We start from the raw sequence: 23,065 nt of genomic DNA, 5'->3' as shown, positions 1-23,065 counted from the left end.
GAACACTTAGTTTACCGGTCTTCCATTCACAGGCTCAAGATCAATGTGTCGTCATGTTATGTCATGTAAAATGTTATAAATAATGTATTAACCTATAACATACAAATCACCTTCACCCTACTCCCGCACCCTGACACTGATCATTGAACAAATTAAACTACTTAATTAATAACATTAAAACTCAATCACCCTATTTTAATTTGTGACAAATAAAAAACCCAAGAGATTTACAAATATTTACTTTTATTTATAAATTAATAAAGTCATTCGAGCACTTATTTACATATATACAAGCATAAATATAAAATATGGAATAAAAACCTCAAATTCCTGATATTGCAAAGCTTTTTATGACAACAGTCTCAGCAATTCCCTTGCTCATAGCACAATTAAAAAAAACAGGATACAAAACGGGTTAACTTAAATGATATGCATATTCAGGTCTAATATGCAGAAAGAAATAATGAAGACCAAATTTCTTTTACAGCCAAAATCAATTTACCTGGAAGATGATTTCTCACATCTTGATCACTTTCAGTGAGACTGCGGAACATGTCATAATAAAGATAATTAAAAATTCCTCAAAAAAATACCAGGCTGAGGTTCATAATATCACAGATTACAGCTTATAAAAATACAATGCTTTCAAATTATATCTCAAAAGCCTTACTCATTAAACATATTAGTTTTCATCTGAAATTCTTCTTTCCATTACAATATCCTCTTCCTCACCTGTGGTTGTGGGCACAGTCATTTTCCTAAACAGACTCATTAGCTCTTGAAACCTGCTTACAATCTGAAAGGAAAGAAACAACGGCAAATACATAAATGACATGATTTTATGCTGCGATTAGTTCAAATGTAATTGCCAATAATAGTGTATTGCTATTTTATGGAGGATCAAGATTATAAATACTACATATTAAGATGTAAGTAGTCCTCTGTTTAAATTGATATAGTTGATCCATAACAATTTGAAATGATCAGAGAATCAAATCTAAAATTTTCCTCTTATCTGAGTCATAGAAGGTTTCAACACCTCTTAATCTCACGAATGCAAATTGCTTTATTAAAATGCCATATACATTTGTGGTGCTGTATACATATGTACCGAGCCTATAGGATAACATTTTCCTCATCAGTAGGCCAAATATTCTGTACATGCAACCACTAACAACTACAAAAAATCACATCACCGCCATACTAAGTACGGAAAGAATAAACAATTCAGCATTATCAGTGTGAATGAATTTTATATTGCCATTAAATGACTTTATTACTTTCGGATAATTTTTAGGGCTTTAGAAACTATATATTTAGCATTTTCTGGAATCACCAAAGACTAACAGCATTTGAATACGAAACACTTTCCATGGATTTCCTTTCTTTCCATGGATAGACTTCTCAGGAACTCCTAAACCTAAGGCCATGATCTTTCAATTTTTGGCCTTGGGAGTACACACTATAATGTCCTGCAGTTATATTTTTAATGAAGGAGACATGACTTTATATGATGATTGAGGAGATGTAATTACATCACCTCCTACACATTCCAGCACACTAGTAACAATCACATCCTAAGCAATACAATAGAGATCCCATGATATAGTAGAAGGTCATTACTGAGACAAGTTCCACAGATATTTCAAAAATCATTCTTTCAATCTTAAGGCTATAATTGAAAATTCAATCAATTGTAGTTTTAGATACCGAGCAAAAATGTCATGAGTTTTTCACCATTTTTTAAAATCATATGCATACAAGGAATGGAATGATAAAAAAGGTAGTATTTAATCTCTTAAAAATCTCAAATATTATTCAAAATACAAGATAAGCAAGGATTCAATAATTCCTAAGTCCCATATCCTGTTGAAATGATTGATTTCTACAGACAGGATCACAAAAATGAAATGGGAACCAAGAAAACAAGCGCTAAATATTTCATTATATAAAAAAGTTTCATGGTGAGGAGGTTGTTACCCTCGTGGTATAAGCTACAGATGTTTCCCAAAAATAAAAAGGTTTGGTAATACAGTGAGTCCTCGTTTAACGTTGTTGATTCGTTCCTGAAAAAGTCGACGTTAAGCGAAACAACGTTAAACGATGCAGTGTTTCCCATAAGAAACAATGTAAAAAATTTAAATTGGTTCCTAGCCATGTTCATAACAATCCATTTCTTCGTGAAGAATCCAGAATTTCCCGGGCGAGAATCCAAGGAGGCCAATTATCGGAGCCGTAACTTTAAGCAGACTTTGTGACCAATCGGGAGACACCTGAATCAGGCCAAAACGAAAAAAATCTGAATCTGACACTCGGAAGCACGAGGATGAAGGGCGAGTCAATTTTCGTGATGATATGAATATTTTAACCCGGCGGAAATCGCGAGAAACATTCATTACCGATTATTCACTTCAGCATGATAACGATTCATTCGAAACGAAACGAATTTTCATAACGAAAAGGTTGGGAAGAAGGCATTATTAAATGAAATATAAAAACTAAAAAGAAAGTATTTTAATGGCGAAACATCGATATTTTCAGTAACAGAAGAAATTTTAATTGTAAAAACTCGACCTGCAAACCTAAAACTCGACCGATCTCTCCAGCAGTTGCACCTTCTTCAATTCTTTTAATAATACCAAGTTTTTGTTCTAATATCGCCGTTTTTTCTTCACGTCTGAAGAACCGCCAGGATAGCCACTCTTCTTCGTGGACATTTTTTTCGGTTGGCATCAGAAAAATAAACAGATAATGGGTAAATGAGGTGATAATTATTCGCTCAGACGCATATTTAACATATGCTACCCACGCCAACCTTTTCTGTCGAGCGAAAATTACCAATCGCATTAATATAGTAATATTTACTATACATCAGATGCGCTTGCGTCCTACTCGCCATTCATTTTTTTTTCGCCGCGCATAATTTGAACAACGTTATCGCGAAGCAATAACGACGTTAAATGATCAAGGGTTTCAATTTTTGGGCAACGTTATCGTGAAACAACGTTAAACGGGACGACGTTAAACGAGGACACACTGTATTTGAGGGGCCATGCAATTTTAAAATAAAAGGAGATTTGCTATAAGTGGAGGTTCAATTAGTAATGTTTTGCATCACATGCTTTACGAAGCCCCCTTCCAAAATATACAAAAAGGGTCCTCAGTAATACCAGGCTTGAGAAGATGGATTTTTGAACTTATAATCTTCATAAATTTTATTCAATAAAGAAGAAGCATGCCAAGAAAAGTTTATACTTATTTGGGTACTTAAAAGAATGGTAAAAAATGTACTTCAAAGACACTAGAGAAATGACATCTTAAAATTTCTCTTTCTAATTTTCGAAATGCAAAAAATTCCTCTCCCTCTTGAAGAATTGTCATTCACCATGATGTCAAAGAGGACACAACATGCGTGAAAACACACTCTAAAGAAACATATGAATACATACCCTTTCCAGAGGTGAGAAATAACTTTCTTACAATGATCTACAAATGCTTTCTAAACTTAATGCATTGACATAGAATTGATTGTTTGAGGCGTAACTTGGTGAAAGCGATTCATAATTAAATTAAAAGAGACGAACTTTGTGCTTTCACATTAATATTTATTCACGACCATGGTTTCAACGTTAGACGTCATCATCAGGTCTAACGTTGAAACCATGGTCGTGAATAAATATTAATGTGAAAGCACAAAGTTCTTCTTTTTTAATTTAAGCATTGACATAGTATAAATCGCTTATTTAGACAAAATACGGAAATTTTTCAATTAGTTAAGACAAAGGGGGCGGAGTATAATTATAAGGGAAGATGTTTTTACCTCATCCACACTCCTTTCTGGTAACTTTTGCCTTATTTTCACTAATGCATCACTCTTTCCCCCATCAGCTTTAAATGTCTGAAGAATAATTCTATCCTCTTCTCTTGTCCAAGGAATTCCATCAGCATTTGCACCACCGGATTCATCGGCTGGATTACTAGAATCGACCTTTGTACTAGACTCACTGATTGTACTGCTGCATTCCTCTGAGATGGTTTGACTTTCCTGATAAAATTGCAGTAAAAACATTTTATGAAAAGTTACACATTAAATGAAGAGCAATGAGCATTACTGTGAAATAAAAGGTTTACATAGCTATGGAGATGTTAAATAAAAACTTCATGCAACTGCATATGTACTTTAGAGCAACACACATATTACAAAAACTGATAAGAGACTGAGAAGAAAATATGAAGTAGTACAGATTTCTTTCCAAACAACTACAATTCAATGACAAAGCCTTTGTAAATGCCTTTCAAACATATAAAACAAATACATATCTTGGTTTTGCAATTATCTGTGCCTTGACATACAGTAAGTCCTCTGCTTACGGACATTAAATCTACGAAATTTCAGAGGCATGAACATTCAAAAAATTCAAACGTACCCGAAATTTCAAATTTGGCACCTCTGAGGTTGGCCAATTCGATGCTGTACGGCGTAGAGGAACTTGCACTTTAGCACAGTCTGAACATAGTAACAATAAAAACATTATGAAGTCAGGAACTGTTCAGCATTTTTCCTGTTCCTTCTTCCTATGCACAGCAAAATTTTTTCTGTTCCAATCGCACCTGAGCGCAGCTAGTTCATCATCATCATGAGTTAACACAACATTGTAACGAAGTGCTACATTCAGCAGGATAACTACACATTTCATTGCCTAGCATAGGTTTTTCAACTTACAAGCAAGGTCTCAAAAAGTATCTTGTTTGTATGTCGAGGACTTGCTGTATAATCATAGGCAATAACCACATCGTACATTTTGAGTTCAAATACAGGTAAAGAAAATACCAAGCATTATATATTTATGGCCAAGTTGTATTGTATGGGAAAAATGAGCAATAAATATTATTCCAACATTAATTTAGGATATTTCAACTGATGAAATGATTATAAAACATGCAAGGAAAATAACTTACCAGGTCCTGAGAGGAGCTATCTCCGCCATCAATAACTTTTCCCAAAGACTGTAAACTGCTATCCATTACAACCTTTGGCTCCCCTTCGGATGAACTTTTATTGCTAGCTGACACTGAGGGCAGATCTTTTGAATCACTCGTCCCATTAACATTTAATTTTAATGCAATTTCTGAATCACCAGGCAACTGACTAGCCTCTAAAAGAGAATTTTTTTGTTGGGTGGACGTTGATTTTGCATCTTTCCCCTTCGAAGATGCACTCCTGGCTCCTTTCCCACCGGCTCTTGATTGAGTCGTCCTCGGTGAGCTAGTGAGGTCTGACACTCTAGTGGCTAAAGCATCATCTTCTGATTCTGCTGTACAGTGAATAATTCGAATTTTTGGAGGAGGAGACAAGCTCTCATCTTTACTTTCCGAGAGTTTATTTTTTTTGCGAGAGCGTCCCTTATTAAGCCGAGGTGGCTGCACTACGTCCTTGACCACTACTCGCTGGAAATCGGCAGGACTGTCAAATGTAACTTTAGCTGGTCGAATCCCTTTGGCTGTTTGCAGGACCACCCTGCCATTCACAAACTGCAATTAAGGATAAAAATAAGGATGAAAAAACAAAAATAAAATTCCAAGCACATTTGAATAATACCTACATAGCTCATACACAATATGACCATTTAATTCCTTCAAACTCTACGGCATAATGCTTTCATCGCATAACGCATGAATACTAGTTACATTCATCTGTGAGATAAATTGGATATCTAGGTGGAATTCAAAGACTTTGCCATACTACCTCTTTTTCTACGTTTTCATAGACACGGATGTTTAGGAATATTTAATTCATAAGAATTGAAAAAAGTAAAAGTCTTGTAATGACATATCCTTAAGTACGATAAATTATAATATACATATAGAAAATGAATTTTATCATCCATGGTACATCACCTGATTAGCATATATGTATATGTTATGCAACATTGATAATATGCCCAAATATTAAATTAATTTTTAAGAAAAGCACATGACTTCCATCGCATGCTTTAGCAGCACATTCCACAGCATATTCAGATTTTTGGCACAAAGCTTTCACCACCATGGCAGGAGACATCATCAGGAGAGAGAACATCTTAGTTATTCGGCTACAAATTTAGTCTCCCTTACAAGCTCCCTCTGCTCTCTGTTTGCTTCTTCTCAGGACACCCAATGAACAGATTAATCAAGAAAGGGAATTACTTTAAATTTCCAGGCAAATCACCAAGATACTCAATTCTCATGAGGATGCCACTTACGATGGCAGAAAAATCATACGCTAAAAATCTAAGATGCAGCAGAACTCAAAACCTGCCATTAATGAGAAAGAGCGACAGAATGGTTTCCAATTTTTTTTTCCTGTATAAATCAAAATTTAATATGCTCTGAATATACTATTTGACTTATACAGACATTTTTCATTTTCCCCAGTTAATCATTTAATTAAAATTTCACCAGTGGGTAAAACACAACACATATCTTGGGATGCCAGTTATTCTTGCAACCCCAACCACCACATTGTGACGTGAGCATCTGCAGATGACAAACTGTGGAATGTAATGAATGCATGAACAATTTTCTACAAAAACTCATTGCAAATTTGCATGATTTGGTTTGTAGATTTAATTATTTTATGAAATCTACAAAATACACATATGTGCAATTTTATCATCATACTTTTGGTGTGGTAGTATTATAGCACCAACATGAACAGTACATTTCAAAGCTCTATCACATCTACTGGACCAAAGACATGATTAAGGTCTGCAATGATTAAGGTCTGCAAGGTTTCTGAGGCCATAAAATTCATTTTCTCGCTTAATTTGAACTTATACTTGTAAAACCCAGTATCTAGAACCATTCATCTTGACAACTGAATGCAAACATTTTAGCTTCCAAATGAATAATAAGGTCAGTGAAAGGTTCACGCCATTAATGCTAAGAATGCTAGCTACACAAATGTGCATTTCCAGGCGACTTGGGGATTTGTAATCGATGCAATTGTGCATTGCTGGAATTCTGGTTTTGTTGCGTGGAAAGTAATGCTCTCTAGCGTTGCTAGCAGTAAGCAGTGGCTCATGATTGCAGGCATGGTTCATGTAGTGCATAATTTAACCATCTTATAATTTTATAATATGAAAATTAAAATAAAATATTCGTTATAGTTTATTATTTAGTGATTTTTGAAAAATACAGAAAATGGCCAGCACTGAGCTGAGAAGAGGACATAGTCTATTCAGCACTCAAAGTGTTAACAGATAAAAGAAATTGATAGAATATCCCGACAGGAATACAGCAGGTGGTATATGAAGGCAGCGGAAGTTCAAATGAATGATACTTAAATCAATGGCACGTAAAATGCAATGAGAGTGAATATGAGAGATTATTTAACACACGGAAATGAACCACTTTCAAGGAGTAGTTAGCCAAATTATCTCTAGTACACAAATTATACTATTCATTTATTCACCCAGCTTCACGCTCCGAGAATGCTGGGTAGGCAGAAGATGAAGTTTTATAATGAAAAGTTGTAACACTTGTGTCTAAAATACAAACACAAGAATTATTCACTCCAAGTTATAAATAATAGATGATTATCACCACGTTTCTCCACATGCAAGGTGTCTAATATGTGCACATAATCATATCTGTCGCATTATGACAATTTGCAAAAGATCCAGCTATGAATTCTTCCCTATATTCTCCGAAGTATGCTTTGCCCAAGACTCACCTAGAATAAAGTTTACTCTCATCAGGACATCTGTGAAGATGAAATATTGGGCATTAAGACTGCCATAGAGCACAATCGTTTCAGTGGTGTAGTGGGTAAAGTACCGTTATCAATTTGCTTATTATGGGACATAAGGCATTTCATTTTAAGTGACACAATGGATTCTGACATATTTGAATAAGAAAATTACCCTATTGCAGCTGCTTCAAACCTTGGGACTGAGATGCAGTAAAATCTTGATAGCACAAATTCAATAGGACCAAAAAAATAGTACTTCATAGTATCATAAGTACATGATTTCAAGAATTTTAGAATGTATTCGTGCCAAAAAGGTTCACTCCTGCCCCAAACAACACAACACCCTGGAGATGAAACCCAGAGTTAATGACACAGCCAAGCCCCACCCACAGGCCATAAATGCTTGCATACAAGCTGCCTAACCAGGGTCCTGTGCAAGAAAGGACTCAGGAGGGGCTTCAAAGTTTTTGTCACTTAGGAATTATTTTAACATGAAAGGGACATAATTTTTCCAGTTTGCAGGCATTAAAAAAGATTGCCTATCTCGTCTAGCCGCAAATGACCTGAAGATATCCTACATTAGATACTGCAGAAACTATTACAGTAAAACCTCTATGTAGTGAACCTCTTTACATCATAAACCTCCATACATCATACCACCCCTCAGGTCCCGTCTGATTTACATGTAAATTTAAAGGCAAACCTCTTTGTAGTGAACCTCTTTATCTCGTAAAACCTCCAATTATCATACCAAGGAGATACCCCCGAGACGGCCTAACTACCTCCGCAACTCGTACCGAGACAACAAGAGACCATTAATGCAGCCGTGATTACACACATGGAATGACATTTTCAGCAATAAATGTTTCACTCTTTTTTTTCTTATGTACCTTTAATATGCTGTAATTTTCATGTTGATCATTAGTTGTGGGTGGCCATTTTGTTCCATATGAGAGCATACCTAACAGTAAATAAGAAAAAAGGTATCCAACTATCCTAAGTGACTGTTGAATTAAGAGAGATCACATTGTTTTCTCTTGAATCATGGCAAAAATCATTCAATAATGATCGCTTTCTGTGATTATTAAATATTAAATACATGTTCACTAATGCAAGCATGTTTGTTCACACGCATAAATATAATGGTTTAAAAGACAGTAGTGCCTTTCATTTCTGAAGGATATGAAAAAATGGTGCCTATCACTAAAACCTCTCTATAGTGAACCTCCATACATCAAATTGCCCAAATTTTGGTCCCCTCCATTATGATGTAAAGAGGTTTTACTGTATATTGTTTGTTTCTATCACTCAATATGTGTTCCTCGCATTCTTTGTTAGGCACCATAGGTAATCAGCCATCCCTTTCCCAAGGAGGGCAAGCAACTACCTGAACCTCACAAGGTTGCAGTTGACAATAACCAAAAATTGTGCCCCATGTTACTACACAACAAAAGGCGATCCCATTTTGCCAAGTTGGCCCTCAGTCCAACGCAAGTTGTTTCATGAAATTTCCATCATCAATTTTTCCATCCTACGCAAGATACAATTAAAAATACCCAAAACAAACAGCCATTGTATACTACATTATACAGTGGAACCTCGTTAAAGCGAGTACGGGCTATAGCGACACCCCCGCTATTACGAGAGATAGCCGATGTACCGTCAATTGACCCTATAATAAGCATGTTAAAAAATTCGTTTTTACGAGACCCTTTCGGCGTTGGCTTTCGCCATAGCGAGGGTTTCACCGCCGGAAGACTTTCATCGAGACTCCTTAACCTCTGTAACTGCTAGCGATCTGTTAGAAATGAAGTTAATGGAGTGCTCAGTCTCAAATTTATGTGGTAAACTGTCGTTCAATAAACATAATGATTGACGAAACAATGCTTTGCATGATTTTTATTCAGTGCGGCGCTTATAAATTGTTTGAATAGTTAGTCGTTATTTGAGTAAGGAAATTTAGTGGTGCAAAAAAAATCGCCTTTCGTCTGGATTTATGCTTACGTTTATCGGATAGATGTTTATCTGTCGCCGCACCACTCCTGTTCCTGTATATCTGTTCGCAACAGGTATATTGGCTATTATTTGCTCCACCTCCGGTAAAGCGACAATTCGCTATAGCGAGTGTTTATTAGTGCACCGTGGGGTGTCGTTATATTAAGGTTGCACTGTACATATATTTTTAATAGATATGTAGTCGAATTTTTCACCCTAGTTCATAAAAACGAATATCACCTCTTCCAGGGGACCAAAAACTAAGTTAGCATTTCCAATTTTTTTTGCATTTTTCAAAACAGTATTTTCAAATTTACCACTCATTTAGTATAAGCTTTTCATCAGGACTGACAGTTTTCCTTTGTGTTGTCGAAACTTTATATTAACCTGCTTCATAAAATCTAGAGTTTACTTTAACATGGTTATGAATATCCATGTTACATGAGAACAATAGTATGAGCACAATCTCTCCTTTTCAACACAGGGTGGCCAGTCATACCCCATACTGAAATTTCCTAACTTTTTCATTCTATTTTCTCATATAATGCAGACTCCCGATTATCCGGTTGCGGCTCATCCGTATTGCAGATTACCCGTGCATTACTTTCACTCTCTTTCAGAGTTTTCTGCGATCTTTATAAAAAGTAAAATCAGACGCAGAATCACCAGAATTACTGCATTTTAATACTCGGCTACACCAGGATTATTAATTCTATTCGAATCTATTCGAGCAAGCAAATCTATTCGAATCCCTTTCGTAAAATAGAATTATTTACATAAACAGAATCTCCTACTTGCAGTGCGCAACCATGCTCTGTGATCATGGATTCACGTCCCACGGCTGTTTCAACCCAGGAAACTCGTGCGAGACGCGACTTCGTGGCGTAGTGCCTGAAAGTGTAGTTTCCAAAGTCACGCAGAGGTTTTGAAACATCCGTGCAGACCTCTTTTCTGTACCCGTGATCACACAGCCAAGGATGCGTGCTTTTTGAAACCAGGTTATGGAGCAGTAGACATATGAGTACAATCACGTTATTGCCGCTAAAAAGATCGCAGTAAGGCGAAGAAAGCTCTCAATGAGTCTGGGAAACACTAAAACAACAGATTAAGTGCATAAATAATACAGCATACTCCCGATTATCCTGCTGCGGTTTATCCAGGTTGCGGATAATCTGTGCATGATTTTCACTCTCGCTCAATTTTTTCAGCGATCTTTTTTTTTAAACCGGACGCAAAATCATTAGAATTACGGCATGCTGGGATACACCGGCTTATTATTTCCATAGGAATCCCCTTCGTAAAACGGAAGCGATCACGCATTAGCTGCATTCACAGGAGCACCGTGTTCCTGTTTTCCAAGCCTCGCAGTGCGCAACTGCGCTCCTTGATCACAGATACACTTCGCGCAGCAGTTGCAACCCGGGCAACTTGTGCTAGACGTGACTACTTGGCGTGGTGTCTGACAATGTAGTTTCCGACATCTTGCAGTGGTTTTGAAGCATTTGTGCAAATCACCTTTCTGCATACATGATCACAAGGCCTTGGATGTGTGGTTCTCAAAACCAGGCCTCACATGGAGCATTAATAATACGAGTACAACCATGTTATCGCCGCTAAAAAGATCGCGAACTGGCAAAGACAGCTTTCAATGAGTCCGGGAAGCACTCTAAAATAACAGAATAACTTCATAAATAATGACATATTGTTTGTTTTGCGTAAATTATGAATATTACAAGACATTTAAGTGGAAGTTTGGATTCTCCGTGTTTTCCGATTATTCGTGCCATCTCTCCCCATCATTAGCCCGGATAATCGGGAGTGTACTGTAATACATTGTTTGTTTTACGTAAATTATGAACATTACAAGAACATTAAGCAAGCGTTTGGATTATCTGTGTTTTCCAATTATTCGTGCCATCTCTCCTCCATCATTAGTCTGGATAATCGGGAGTGTGCTTACAGAAGTACAATACAGTGAGTCCTCGTTCTACGTCACCCCGTTTAACGTCAATTCGCGATAACGTCACGAAAATTTTACGACCGTGATTCGTTTATCGCCCCTTCGCCTCGCGATAACGTCACGAATTTTAAATTTCGCGCGAGAAAAAAGGCGAACTGGCAGGCGTTACAGGTTGTTTGTTTCGTAGGCGGTAATACGGTCAGTCTATTCAAAGTGTAAAACGGTGTGCATTGTTAATTGCGATTACGGTTTTTGGCAAATTTTAGCATCAGAGACATTTCCACGACAATGTCCAAGAAAACAATGTTCACAATAATTTTGGTTCCTGTTACTGCGACGATGTTTCAGCGATGATGATGCCCAGGCGACGCCCGCCCGCCTCAATTCGCAATTAAAACCATCTCTTCGATTTCATAATCCCAGTTTGCCCGCCCTCGCTCATTTGCGCTATTTTGTAGGGATGAGTCGATTCCACTTTTTTTCGATTCCGAATCCAATTTCGATTCCTTCAAATCGATTCCCGATTCTCGATTCCGATTCCATCGATTCTTATTCCTTCTAACAGGTGGGGTTTTGATTTATCTGTAGCATTGCTGTCATTAAAATTTAAGAATTGAATGGAATAAAATAACTAGGGATGGACGGATCGAGGATTTTTGGAGCCAGATCTTTCGAATCGGATATTTTCGAATCCAAATGCATTTTCAAATTCCTACCATTAAACAAAGTCATTATTCAAGTTTATTGTGGGTGCATATAATCAATGGAATGCTTTTTAGATTTTCATACACATTTTAATATTTTTATAAATTAAAAATTATTTTATGGGCTTTCAAGTTGTTTTTTAAAAACATCTTTACATACTCAGGGCCTAAACTGTTACGCTTGGGTTTGGAAATGAAAATAGGAAAACTCTTAGGATGAACCACTGACCAGTGGCGTAGCGAGAGGAATATAAATATAAAAAACACAATTACTTTCCTTCATAAAAGGAAACAAAATATTTAAAAATCATGAATTTACAAATGAAAAAAATGAATCTTTGAAAAGTGAAGTATTTTCCATTATGGAGGGCGTTGAAATTAGTTTGAAACCCTCTCCTTTGTACCCTGTTGTTTAAAAATTTCCCCCCCTGGTTTTGGATCCCCCCTCAACAAAATTCTTGGCTACCCCCCTGCCATCGACTGAATTCAAATTTTCCTCACTCACGTTTCCCACGAATTTTACTTTCTCATCGCATACGGACTTTTGTTTCATCCGAAAATGCTTCAGTATTGTGAGGTGGATTTAGCACATCCTCGCGATAATTTACGCCACAGTGCGTAATTTTATAAAAAACCGGGCACTAAATAATGGGTTTTAAACTAATTTTGACACTTTTTATGATCGAAAAACTTAATTTGTTAAAGAAAATTTTTGTAAATTCCTGATTTTTCGATATTTTGTTTTCTTTTGCGAAGGACAATAACTGTGTTTTTATATTTCGGGGGGTGGGGTCCGGACCCTCCCCATGGCTACGCCACTGGGAAGGAGCGCGTAAAGGAGAGGTGGAGAGAAAGGAGCACGCTCCCTCCGTATTTCAAACAACGAAGCTACAAATGAGGGAGTTGGACGAAGAAGTTAGATCTTGCTTCAGTGACGTCGTTGCCTTCAAAGCGAAGCGTGCTACGTGGTATATGTAGTTGGCGTTTCCAATCCGTCTCTAATTGTTTGAGGGGTTAATGCTGCGCTTGTTTCATTGAAAATTATGCTGTTTTGAAAATGTTGCATATCAGTAAAGTGTAATTGTAGAATTGTAGATAGAAAACTGAGTGGCAATCAATTAGAGCTGAAAAATAAACATAAATATCGTCAGGAATGCATGTTGTTTGGTCTCATTCTTTTTTTTTTTTGAAATCACGTGCATATCATCTAATTGTCGAAGCTATCAAGATATCTTCGGGCCCAGAAAGTCACTCTCCTAGCATTTGTCGTCTAGAAACGGAGAATTGAAGCGGGAAGTCCAAAAAAGGTCAGTTGGTGAGACGAGTTAGGGATGAAACACGCTTCAATTGTTTTCATGTGATTTGATATTCTCCTTAGAAGACAATGATTTTTGGTCCGTGTGATTTCGGATACGAAAAAAAAAAAACAACAGAGGCACGGGCTGATGGACGGCCGAGGCTGGTTTTCTGAAATCTGCGACGTAGTTACTTTTGACGTGGTTATTATCCTACGGCGCTGAGATTCCTCCGATGATTGTTCAATCTCTTGGGAAGAGTCACACTATGTGCCAGTCGTATTTTGCCTTTTTTTTTTCTGGCTTGAAAATCCTGGCCACGGCTGAAATTCTACTCGCAACATCTGCGAGAGCTTTCAAACAAAACGGTTGATGAGTAGGACAAGAATCGCATGCGACGACGCATTCGAAGAGAGAATCGGAACTCTTTCCACCCTGATGGGGCGTTGCATTCACTGAAGCTATTATTTTAAATTTCGGATCCAGATCCGATGTCTTCCGCGACTTTGGATCCGATGTATCCGATGAAGGGCAATATCCGCGGATATTTGGATCCGAGGTATCCGATCCGACCATCCCTAAAAATAACAATAGCCGCGGTGGCTACACTCTCGTTTGGCCGCGGTGGCTAAACAAATAATGTAACGTTCATTGCGTCCATACATACCAGAGCAGCCTGGCGGGTGCGCGGTGGCGGCCGAACGCAACCTGTCGAGTCCGCCCGGAGGCCGCGGCGGCTTATGCCAAGCAAGTATCAACTTCCTCAAGGGTTGCATTGATGAAACTGGGCTATACAAACGCGAATGTGTCTAATTTTTTTATTATTGACGCAGACGCGTGTTAGTCTCAAAAAGTTACGTAGATAAAAAAAACCCGCTCTCAGCGCGTATTTATAAGAAACTTTTTCACAGGAAAACTCGCTCTCTGCACGTTTTTATTATCATCAGACTTCAAATATCATTCGAAAATAAAAAAAATATATTTCGATCTATTATACTTTAAAATTGGTGGTCGAGATGAATTCTCCGAATGTGATTCATCGCAATACTTTGATTTGCCGTGACCAGCGGCTAATAAATGAACGGAAAACGCATGCATTGCTTCCCGATCCCGAGGTTTCCAATTTTTTTTTCTCTTAGAGTTGCTCATGATCACGCGCCATTTCAGGGTTCGTCGGTTTGTCGCTCTTGCCGACATTTTCATGTTTCCGAGGCCGCTTAGGTATGTTCGTCGCAGCACCCGCGAGCCGGGCGTATTCTCCGCGCGGGCAAGGCTGACACCGCGGCCGCTTGGGTGTGTAGCGGCCTTTATGCCCCAAACTTATAGTCTATGCTCAAAACATTTATCTTCCTGGAATCGATGGAATCGGAATCGACTTTAGGCGATCGATTCTCGATTCCGATTCCCTGCCCGAGAATCGGTGGAATCGAGAATCGACATTTGGAATCGACTCATCCCTACTATTTTGATTTCGCTCCTGACCGGTCCGAAAAGAAATTCTCGTAGCGAGGGTAGGGCCTATGGACCGGAGCACCGGATCCCCGGTCTGTAGCGTCTGGTAGCATTCATTGGACCGCGAAGCCGAAAAGCAAATGCGGGAAGATACAAAAATGGAGAAGGATTTACGTCACTGCTGCTATTGTCGTCGATGAAGACAGGAACTCGTATTTATGCCATAGTTTGGCATTCCCATCGTAAAGAATGCCCCATATATGATACGGTAAAATTTTTTCGCATAGGAATTGTGAGGTCTAGGAACCGATATTCAATTTTTACATTGTTTTTATGGGATATTATGCTTCGATTAACGTCATTTCGTTTATCGTCACATTTTTCAGGAACGGTAGGTGAAGTTAAACGAGGACTCACTGTACAATGAATACAGCCTTTACCTAAGGTAGCATTATGGTGCACGATTTTTTCAGATAGGTAGGGCAATATAGAAAAGTATAGGGATATAATCTGCCGATAATGAGTGTTCATATTTGTGCTCGCACTATAATGCATCAATATTCCTGAGGAAGTAATCTGGGATGCATAACTGTCAGGATAAACCCCTGCTTAACTTGGCTACCAGAAAGGTTTTAAGCTTTAAGACTTATTCAAATACGGAAAGAAAACATTGCTGCAAAAATATGTAATCTTGCCATCTCCTCTTCAAGTTATTGATACCATCGTCCACTTTATGCCTTGTTTCCAAGCCTTGGGAACACCATGAAGCTAGATACTGATGAAAAATGATATCACACCTGAGTGTCCAGTTCAGTGTAGCGATGTTTTTAAAATTTCATTTGTCGAGTAGCATCTATTTGGCACCAGGCTGTTTTCTTTTCTCTTCCTATTTCATCTTTTCATTGCTAGACCACTCCCATTCCATGTATTTTACAATTTTAAGATTCTGAAATATTCACTGTTACTTTTTCATGATTTTTCACATCAGCAGGACAGTTAAATTTAACCTTAAACCAATAAAGTAAATCATGATACAAAAATTTAATTAATCAGTTACAGAGCTCCACTCGAATAACACACTGTGAGTGAGATGTTCAAATAATCAATCTATGCCTATAAAGTAGAGGACAAAGAAAAATCATCATTTCAATTTTATAGAAACTATAAATTTTCAAATTTTCCCCTGATGTTACCTGACTTTCCAGACAATACAACTCCCAGACTTTCCATGTTTTTTTCCATACAATGACCACCCTGTAACTGCATTCTTCCTTAGGTGTATGAATCCAACAAAGTAAAACTCCAAACAAGAAAGGAAGTATTTATAATAGCTGTAAACGTAACAGCTGTAAAACAGCATTTATAATCAATGGAAACTGGAATCAGCATATAGAGTTCTCTTAAGTACTGATGATAGCTATATAATCAACCTACAGCCATTTCTGCAGGTATTTTTTATGAGAGCGGAAAATTTTCAAATGGGATTGCAATTGCCATGTTTTTTAACACTTCACTCGCATTTTATTTCACAGCAGCAAAGAGTAAATACTCAAATTGTGCAAAATATCCACAGAGGAAAAATCATTCCCCTGGACCGGGATTCGAACCCGGATCCCTCGATTTCCGGATCCGGGTTCGAATCCCGGTCAAGGCGAATGATCTTTCCTCAGTCGATTTTTCGCACAATTTGTGCATTGCGGGTGAATCCGTAAAGTTATCACCGTGGCTAGTCCCGGTATACTAAAATAAGTAAATACTCACTTTAAGGCCACAGCGGTTGCAATGTGAGGTTCTGGTTGACTCCTTTTCACCAGAAGGGACACTTGAAGGAGTTGATGAGTGGCAAGGGCATTCACACCCTTCCCCTCCAAAGCGATCTTCCAGGTCTTTCTCAGGCAACCTGACATTTTCAACAGGCTCCATATCAATATTAAGGTCCAAATCTTCCACAAATTCTAATTCTTCAAAGTCAGTCATTAGGCTATAAGGAGAGGAAAAAAATCATAGCAAGGCAACTATCATGGAAAACAGAAAATAGCTTAAGCCTGAATCAAATGATAATGGCCAGGCAAGAATTTAATGGATTCCAGTGAGTATAGGGTTTCCAGGATGACATCATCAGAAAGCATCTTCAATATGGAATAATTTCAGGATATCAGTAGATAATACAAAATTTATTGAAACCGGACATGAAGAAAAAAAATAAGTATGAGATGTCAATTGCCAGTAACTCTTAACATACTTAAGTATATATGTAATTCCACCATATTAAGCCTATAACAACTCGATAAAATGTTTGGCCTTATACACTAGCAGTTCAGTTTTGATATTGATGATTTAAGTGCAAAAAGCAAATTTGGTTGGTTGGTTGCTACTTAGCACTAATGGGATTAAGTATCAAAATAGTACTGTGCCAATGATGAGAACAGAAGGGTTCATACCAACTTTTCATTTCCAATTTCTCCGACTTTCAGTCTGAATTTCTTAAATTTCCCGGACTTGATATCTATTTCATAGCAGTAGTATACATAAATTTTTACCAAAAATACAGCCAGGTATATTAATAAATAAATGTTATTTATTCAAGGAAAGTAACTTATTCCAGTCAAAATTCTAAAAACAAATTGTTAAATCTTGGCAGACTTCACTTTAAAATCTAAAACTATAACAAAGCATCACAAAAAATGAAAGCTAGCCATAATTACAGCAATCCTGATATAAGGAGCAGCCAGATCCATAGCCTGAGTGAGCCAACAAGGCCGCAAAAAATCTCCACCTCAAACGCAACGCCACCCCATGATTTTCACCTTTTTGTTGTGCCTCTGGAGTTTTTCCCTGGTAATTCCACGACTTTCAGTTCCAGTTTTTATTTCCTGGACATTTCTCAGGATAAACCCTGCTCATACCAACTTTTCATTTTCGATTTCCCCAGCTTTTCTGACTTCCAGGCACAATTTCTTAAATTTCCATGACCTTAAATCACCAGTACAGCAGTCATGCATAGGGATTTTATGGAAAATTGCAGTAGAGTTTATCGTGAAATAAAGTAATAGTTGAGGGAGAAATAAGTCAAAAATCGGCTCAACTCTACAGATATTGCTCAAATTAACACAAATTAAAAGTGGAAAACATGAATTCTCAACGCACCTTGCAAGAGGACGCTCAGTGGGCAGCAGCTGAAGCAATTTGTGCAATAAGATTAAATTTCCTTTAAGGAGTGGAACTATCTCTTCTTTGATTTCCTCTAACGTAATACATGGCCGGGTGGACAAATCTGATATTGCTTGAATTATTTTATGTACATGATTTGGTTGCTTTGCAAAGTACACCTGAAATTTAAAAAAAATATTACAGCAGTCTACCCTTTTCCATCCATAAATGGGCCTCTCTTCCACAGTAAAGAAAGTAAGATGAGGGAACAGAAAAGTATTAATTAAATTAAAAAATTTCTTCTCGATAAATCTTCAACCCTTTTAGTGTAGGGGGCCGATATATCGGCTCTTACATAGTACATTATTTTATTTGCTGTACTTATTACATTGATATATTTTATTTCAGTAAATGTAAAAATATTTAGTCAATAATAACCAATTTAACCTCAATGATTATTTTAAAAACCGCTTATGGCTATGCAATAAAATAGCTTTGTATTGTTTTTTCCCCCCTAGTTGCTACATTTTATGAAAATACCCTCTGCATTTCTCTCCAAAACCCCAGGAGGAAGGATAGCACTAAGGGTTAACGCAAATGGGTACCCCAATAACTAGCATTTTACTACACAGATGAAACATTTAAAATCACCAATGCCATGGATAACCAGGCAGGACTCGAAACTGCAACCTTCAGTAAGGCAGGAGAGGATTTATCCCCTTTACCACTACCGAGGCCATCTCACTCAGTAACTTACCTCCAATTTATGAATGAAATCGCGCATTTGTATTCCAGAGAGGTGGCTAGCCAGACATCCTTGGTGTAAAGCCTGCTTAGAGTTTAAGAAGCAAGAAAACTCTTCCACTAAATCTTTGTGCGGACCAAGTATCTGGAGAATGCGCTTCAATAAATTTTCAACTTCATGACTAGGCTTCTCTTCAGCAAGTTCATTCAGTATATGAACTAAATTTTCAAAAGAAGAGCATCCTTCTTCTGTACCATTTTTCAATCTTTCTTCCAACTTTTTAAAGAAAGCATGTGCAAAAACTGAAAAGATAATTATGAAAGATAAAATTACTCAAAACATTGTTCCACAAAAAAATCATACAACAGCATTAGTTGGTTATTAGCAAAAGGTAAACTAACTATACTGGCATAGGGACTAGAAAGTTATACACAATTACAACCATGCTAGTCATGATGACCAGTTACAGGTGGTTCCTGCCAGGCCAGTCAGATAGAGCTGCCTTCCATCATGATCCCTGACTGGGGCCATATTTTATGCATGAATAACAAGCAGGGTGGGATTAGTCAACATTTGCCAACAAAAACTTTGGATTTTTAATTTTTTTGGATAAGTTTTGGTTTTTTCTTTTTCCAATATTTTTCCAGTTTCAACTTTACTTTTTGTTTGGAATCAATGGGATGACACAAAGAATGAATACCCATAGTCAGTGCATATAATCTGGCATTAACCTAAAACTTCAGTATAAACATTAAAATATGACGAATAAATGTAAATACTTTATCAAACTATTATGTACCCCCTAAGTATTGAATTGAAACACTGTAAACAATATTGTAGTTTGCCTTCACACCAGAAAGGCTAACTTCGTTTGAAACTGAGTACAATGTGTACAAATCAATTGATGGTGAGTCAAACAGTGTTGATCATTAGACAGCTTCACAGTGGAAGGCATGTTCTTTAAGTCACCATGCTTAATGGCATGCAGCAAAAGGCATTTACAACTTAGATGAGACAGGCCTGTTTTCATTGTACTTCCTCATAAGGCTTTAGACTTTATAGGTAAATCTTGCCATGGCAGAAAGCATGGTGAAGTGACAGAATTTTTAGGTGCTAATGATAGTGAGAAGTTAAGGCCAAGGAAGGAAAAGTTAAATTTTTCTGTTGTCGTAATCACATGTTTTGTACTTAATATTCATTTAAGACATGATTCACTTGACAAATAGAACATTTAGCTATACTTTAAGGGATTATTTTCACATTTGTTCCTACCCTCGATCTACACTTTTTTCCCTTATCCCCCTCAAAAGTGTTTAAGAGGGGTTTTACAATACTTTCGGCTATCCATACACTATGGCTTTTGATGGTATGAGTTAGATGGAGAAAACATTCAAAAATGTTTCTATAGGGCAGGTTTGTGGAAGGTAGTAGTGACAATGATGAATGACTGAAAACATGCTCTTGTTGAACAAGATTGAAGAAATACTTTCTAAAGAATTGTAATAAAAGAAACTAAACAAACTCAAATTACCTACTTTTTTCTTGCAAAGATTAGTTAAGAAAAAATTGACTAAATATTGAATGAAATAAGTTTTCTGTAGCTGAGTGGTTTATAAGTGCTAAAAATTATAAATGTACTGATTAAAAAGACAGCATTATCTGCCATGACTATAGGGTGGATTAATAGAACAATGCTCCTGAAGATTCTCTGCAGTGGAACCTCCAAACATCAGAATAGTCAAAATTTTGGTCCCATTCATGCCAATGTAAAGCAGCTTTATTGAATAAATTTCTTTATCTTCTATCTATAAATATCAGTCTTTTTCATATACCAAAGAAAAAAGTTCCTTACTGTAATCTCTCTCCTCAGTAGCAGATCCTTTCTCAGGAGATAAAAGAGCCAACTTGGCATCGGTATCTCTTTGTTGTTTTGATTTCCTTTTCCTCTCAAGATTAGCAGTGGGACCTCGTATAGTAGAGCTTGCAATCATCAAAGCAGCTAATTCATCTTCATTGTCCTGAGAAAATGAAGAATACCAAAAAGTGAGAGTTAAACATCTACTCCACTATAAACCACAGTAAAAAAAAGTCATGTGCCACAATGACCAAAAATGGACTACCAAATTATTCCAAGAAAAATAGACAAAGCAACATGAGATTTTGAAACTTAATAAAGATTTTAGGGATGGATCTGTTTGGCCTTTTGGTTCCTTAATCCACGGGTTCTTGAGGTTGGAACTAGGACCGGAACTGATCCCAAAAAGAACAAGTAGAGAAATAAATGGAGAGTAAAAAATGTTTGAACCCTGTTCACTGGTCAAAAGTAAAGTTTTTGCATAAAAAAAACGTGTAATATCATCCAGTTGAAGGCCATTGCTGACAACCAATTTAAGTTTGGACAAAAGACATTAAACAGTAATCTTCTTTGGCAGAGGTAAAGCCGGTGTGCAAGCATTAAAAAGCACTGAAATCATCTGCCAGTGTTTTAAAATTAAAAAATCAAAAGTGCGCCAAATTAGCAGAGTTCCTTGCCAGCGGCATTAGCATGTGAAGTGCCGTACGTCATCGCAAAGCTTCCATTAAATTCCACCAGTCACTAAAACACAGTTCTACCTATTTAGACCAGAAATTTATAAGAAGCAACTCTCACGCAGGTTATTTACACAAATAAATTAAGAATTCTCATAAGACTTCATGGCAATTGCAGAAAACTAAATAGTATTCTACCAAAAACAGACCATACAATTATGTATTCATATCAATCGAAAACTCTTGACCTCGAGTTTTTGCAGAATTTTTAACTGCGCAAATTTTGACATGAAAAGCAGCCATCAGAACAGATGTACTAAGTAATACCTATAAAAGGAATTTGACGAGTTTTGTGTACATACTGGAAATATGTGGTAGTCTGATAAAGATTGTTCTATATTGCAAATAACAAAAATACTGCACCAGATAATATGATAGTTGTCACCCAGATATTAGTTATTGTGATTGCAAATTATATACACTTATTACAAATTATGTTATTCAGATACTGCATAGTCAACTAATAGCCCATTTCTTTCAATAACCAGATACGAGACTTAAGAATGACCCAAACTTTCAGCCAGGGCCGGCCTTAGGGAGGGGCGACCGCCCCGTGCTTTGGGGGGCCCCGGGTGTCTTTTTTCATTTTACAGTAATTGCTATAGGCTTACAACTAATTAACTTTCATAATCTAACTTATAAAAATATGTACCTATCGAAAAAGCGCGCTTTTTATGTTTATTTTACGTTATAATTTTATGAATAATATAATTATAAATTTTATTAGTATTATACTATTTTGAACTCAACTGAGTGATGGTATCGTAACGGCATAATTACCAAGTCTGAATTTGGGAGGGGAACACATACTTAGCCAGAGAGTGGTAGGGATTCAAAATGCTCGAGTTTATAGATGGGGCATAGAGTTTAATATTTTAAGTGAAGGGCCCCGCACTGAAGGTTCACCCCTAGCCTCGCACCTGCTAGGGCCCTGCTTTCAGCACCTTGGTTAAAACAAGCATAAGCATTATACCTTTTTTTCCGTCTCCTTGGTAGATCCTTCATGTTTTGAATGAGTTTGTTGGGCCTCATTAACCAAAACCCTAGTTTGAGAAACACTTCCACATGAGCTTGGAGAAATTTCTGGGATGATAGGAGAAATTTCAACACCATCTACTACAGATGAGTCAGAAATTGTCTGGCTGACACCAACATTAGCTGTCTCTTGGCTGAAATTGTGTTTTAAAAATTAATAGGTTATCTAGATTTACAATTCAGTTTATACATATTTAAAAAAATGCTTTTAATAATCCTAGGCTCTTACCTCGATACATTTGACGCATCTATAGCATCTGTTGTAATTAACTCTGGTAGGTTTAGTTTTTCAGAGGGTACAAATACCACCATTGGTTTGGGAGCTATGTTCCTAGGTGATGATTTTCCCTGAAATGAGCACAATTATTCAAATAAACACAGTTGAAATTTTGCAGGGGTATAAATAAT

The 23,065-nt window shown here is 37.0% G+C and overlaps 1 protein-coding gene across 2 annotated transcripts in view; it reads right to left on the bottom strand.

Moving 5' to 3' along the window:
• Positions 1 to 230: 230 nt before the first annotated feature.
• LOC124165859 overlaps positions 231 to 23,065 on the bottom strand; it is a 49,082-nt gene continuing 26,247 nt past the window's right edge. For both annotated transcript variants that reach the window (XM_046543384.1, XM_046543385.1), the window contains 9 exons: positions 22,887 to 23,005; positions 22,596 to 22,791; positions 20,886 to 21,051; positions 19,046 to 19,335; positions 18,286 to 18,467; positions 16,900 to 17,119; positions 4,960 to 5,532; positions 3,821 to 4,045; positions 231 to 796 (listed from right to left, as the gene is read on the bottom strand). In XM_046543384.1, the coding sequence (XP_046399340.1) occupies positions 683 to 796; positions 3,821 to 4,045; positions 4,960 to 5,532; positions 16,900 to 17,119; positions 18,286 to 18,467; positions 19,046 to 19,335; positions 20,886 to 21,051; positions 22,596 to 22,791; positions 22,887 to 23,005 (2,085 nt within the window). In that variant the 3' untranslated portion in view covers positions 231 to 682. The remainder of the gene's footprint in view (positions 797 to 3,820; positions 4,046 to 4,959; positions 5,533 to 16,899; positions 17,120 to 18,285; positions 18,468 to 19,045; positions 19,336 to 20,885; positions 21,052 to 22,595; positions 22,792 to 22,886; positions 23,006 to 23,065) is intronic.

The sequence above is a fragment of the Ischnura elegans genome, chromosome 9 (assembly GCF_921293095.1).
Source record: "Ischnura elegans chromosome 9, ioIscEleg1.1, whole genome shotgun sequence".
Classification (NCBI taxonomy): domain Eukaryota; kingdom Metazoa; phylum Arthropoda; class Insecta; order Odonata; family Coenagrionidae; genus Ischnura; species Ischnura elegans.
This window is presented reverse-complemented; position numbering and strand designations above follow the sequence as displayed.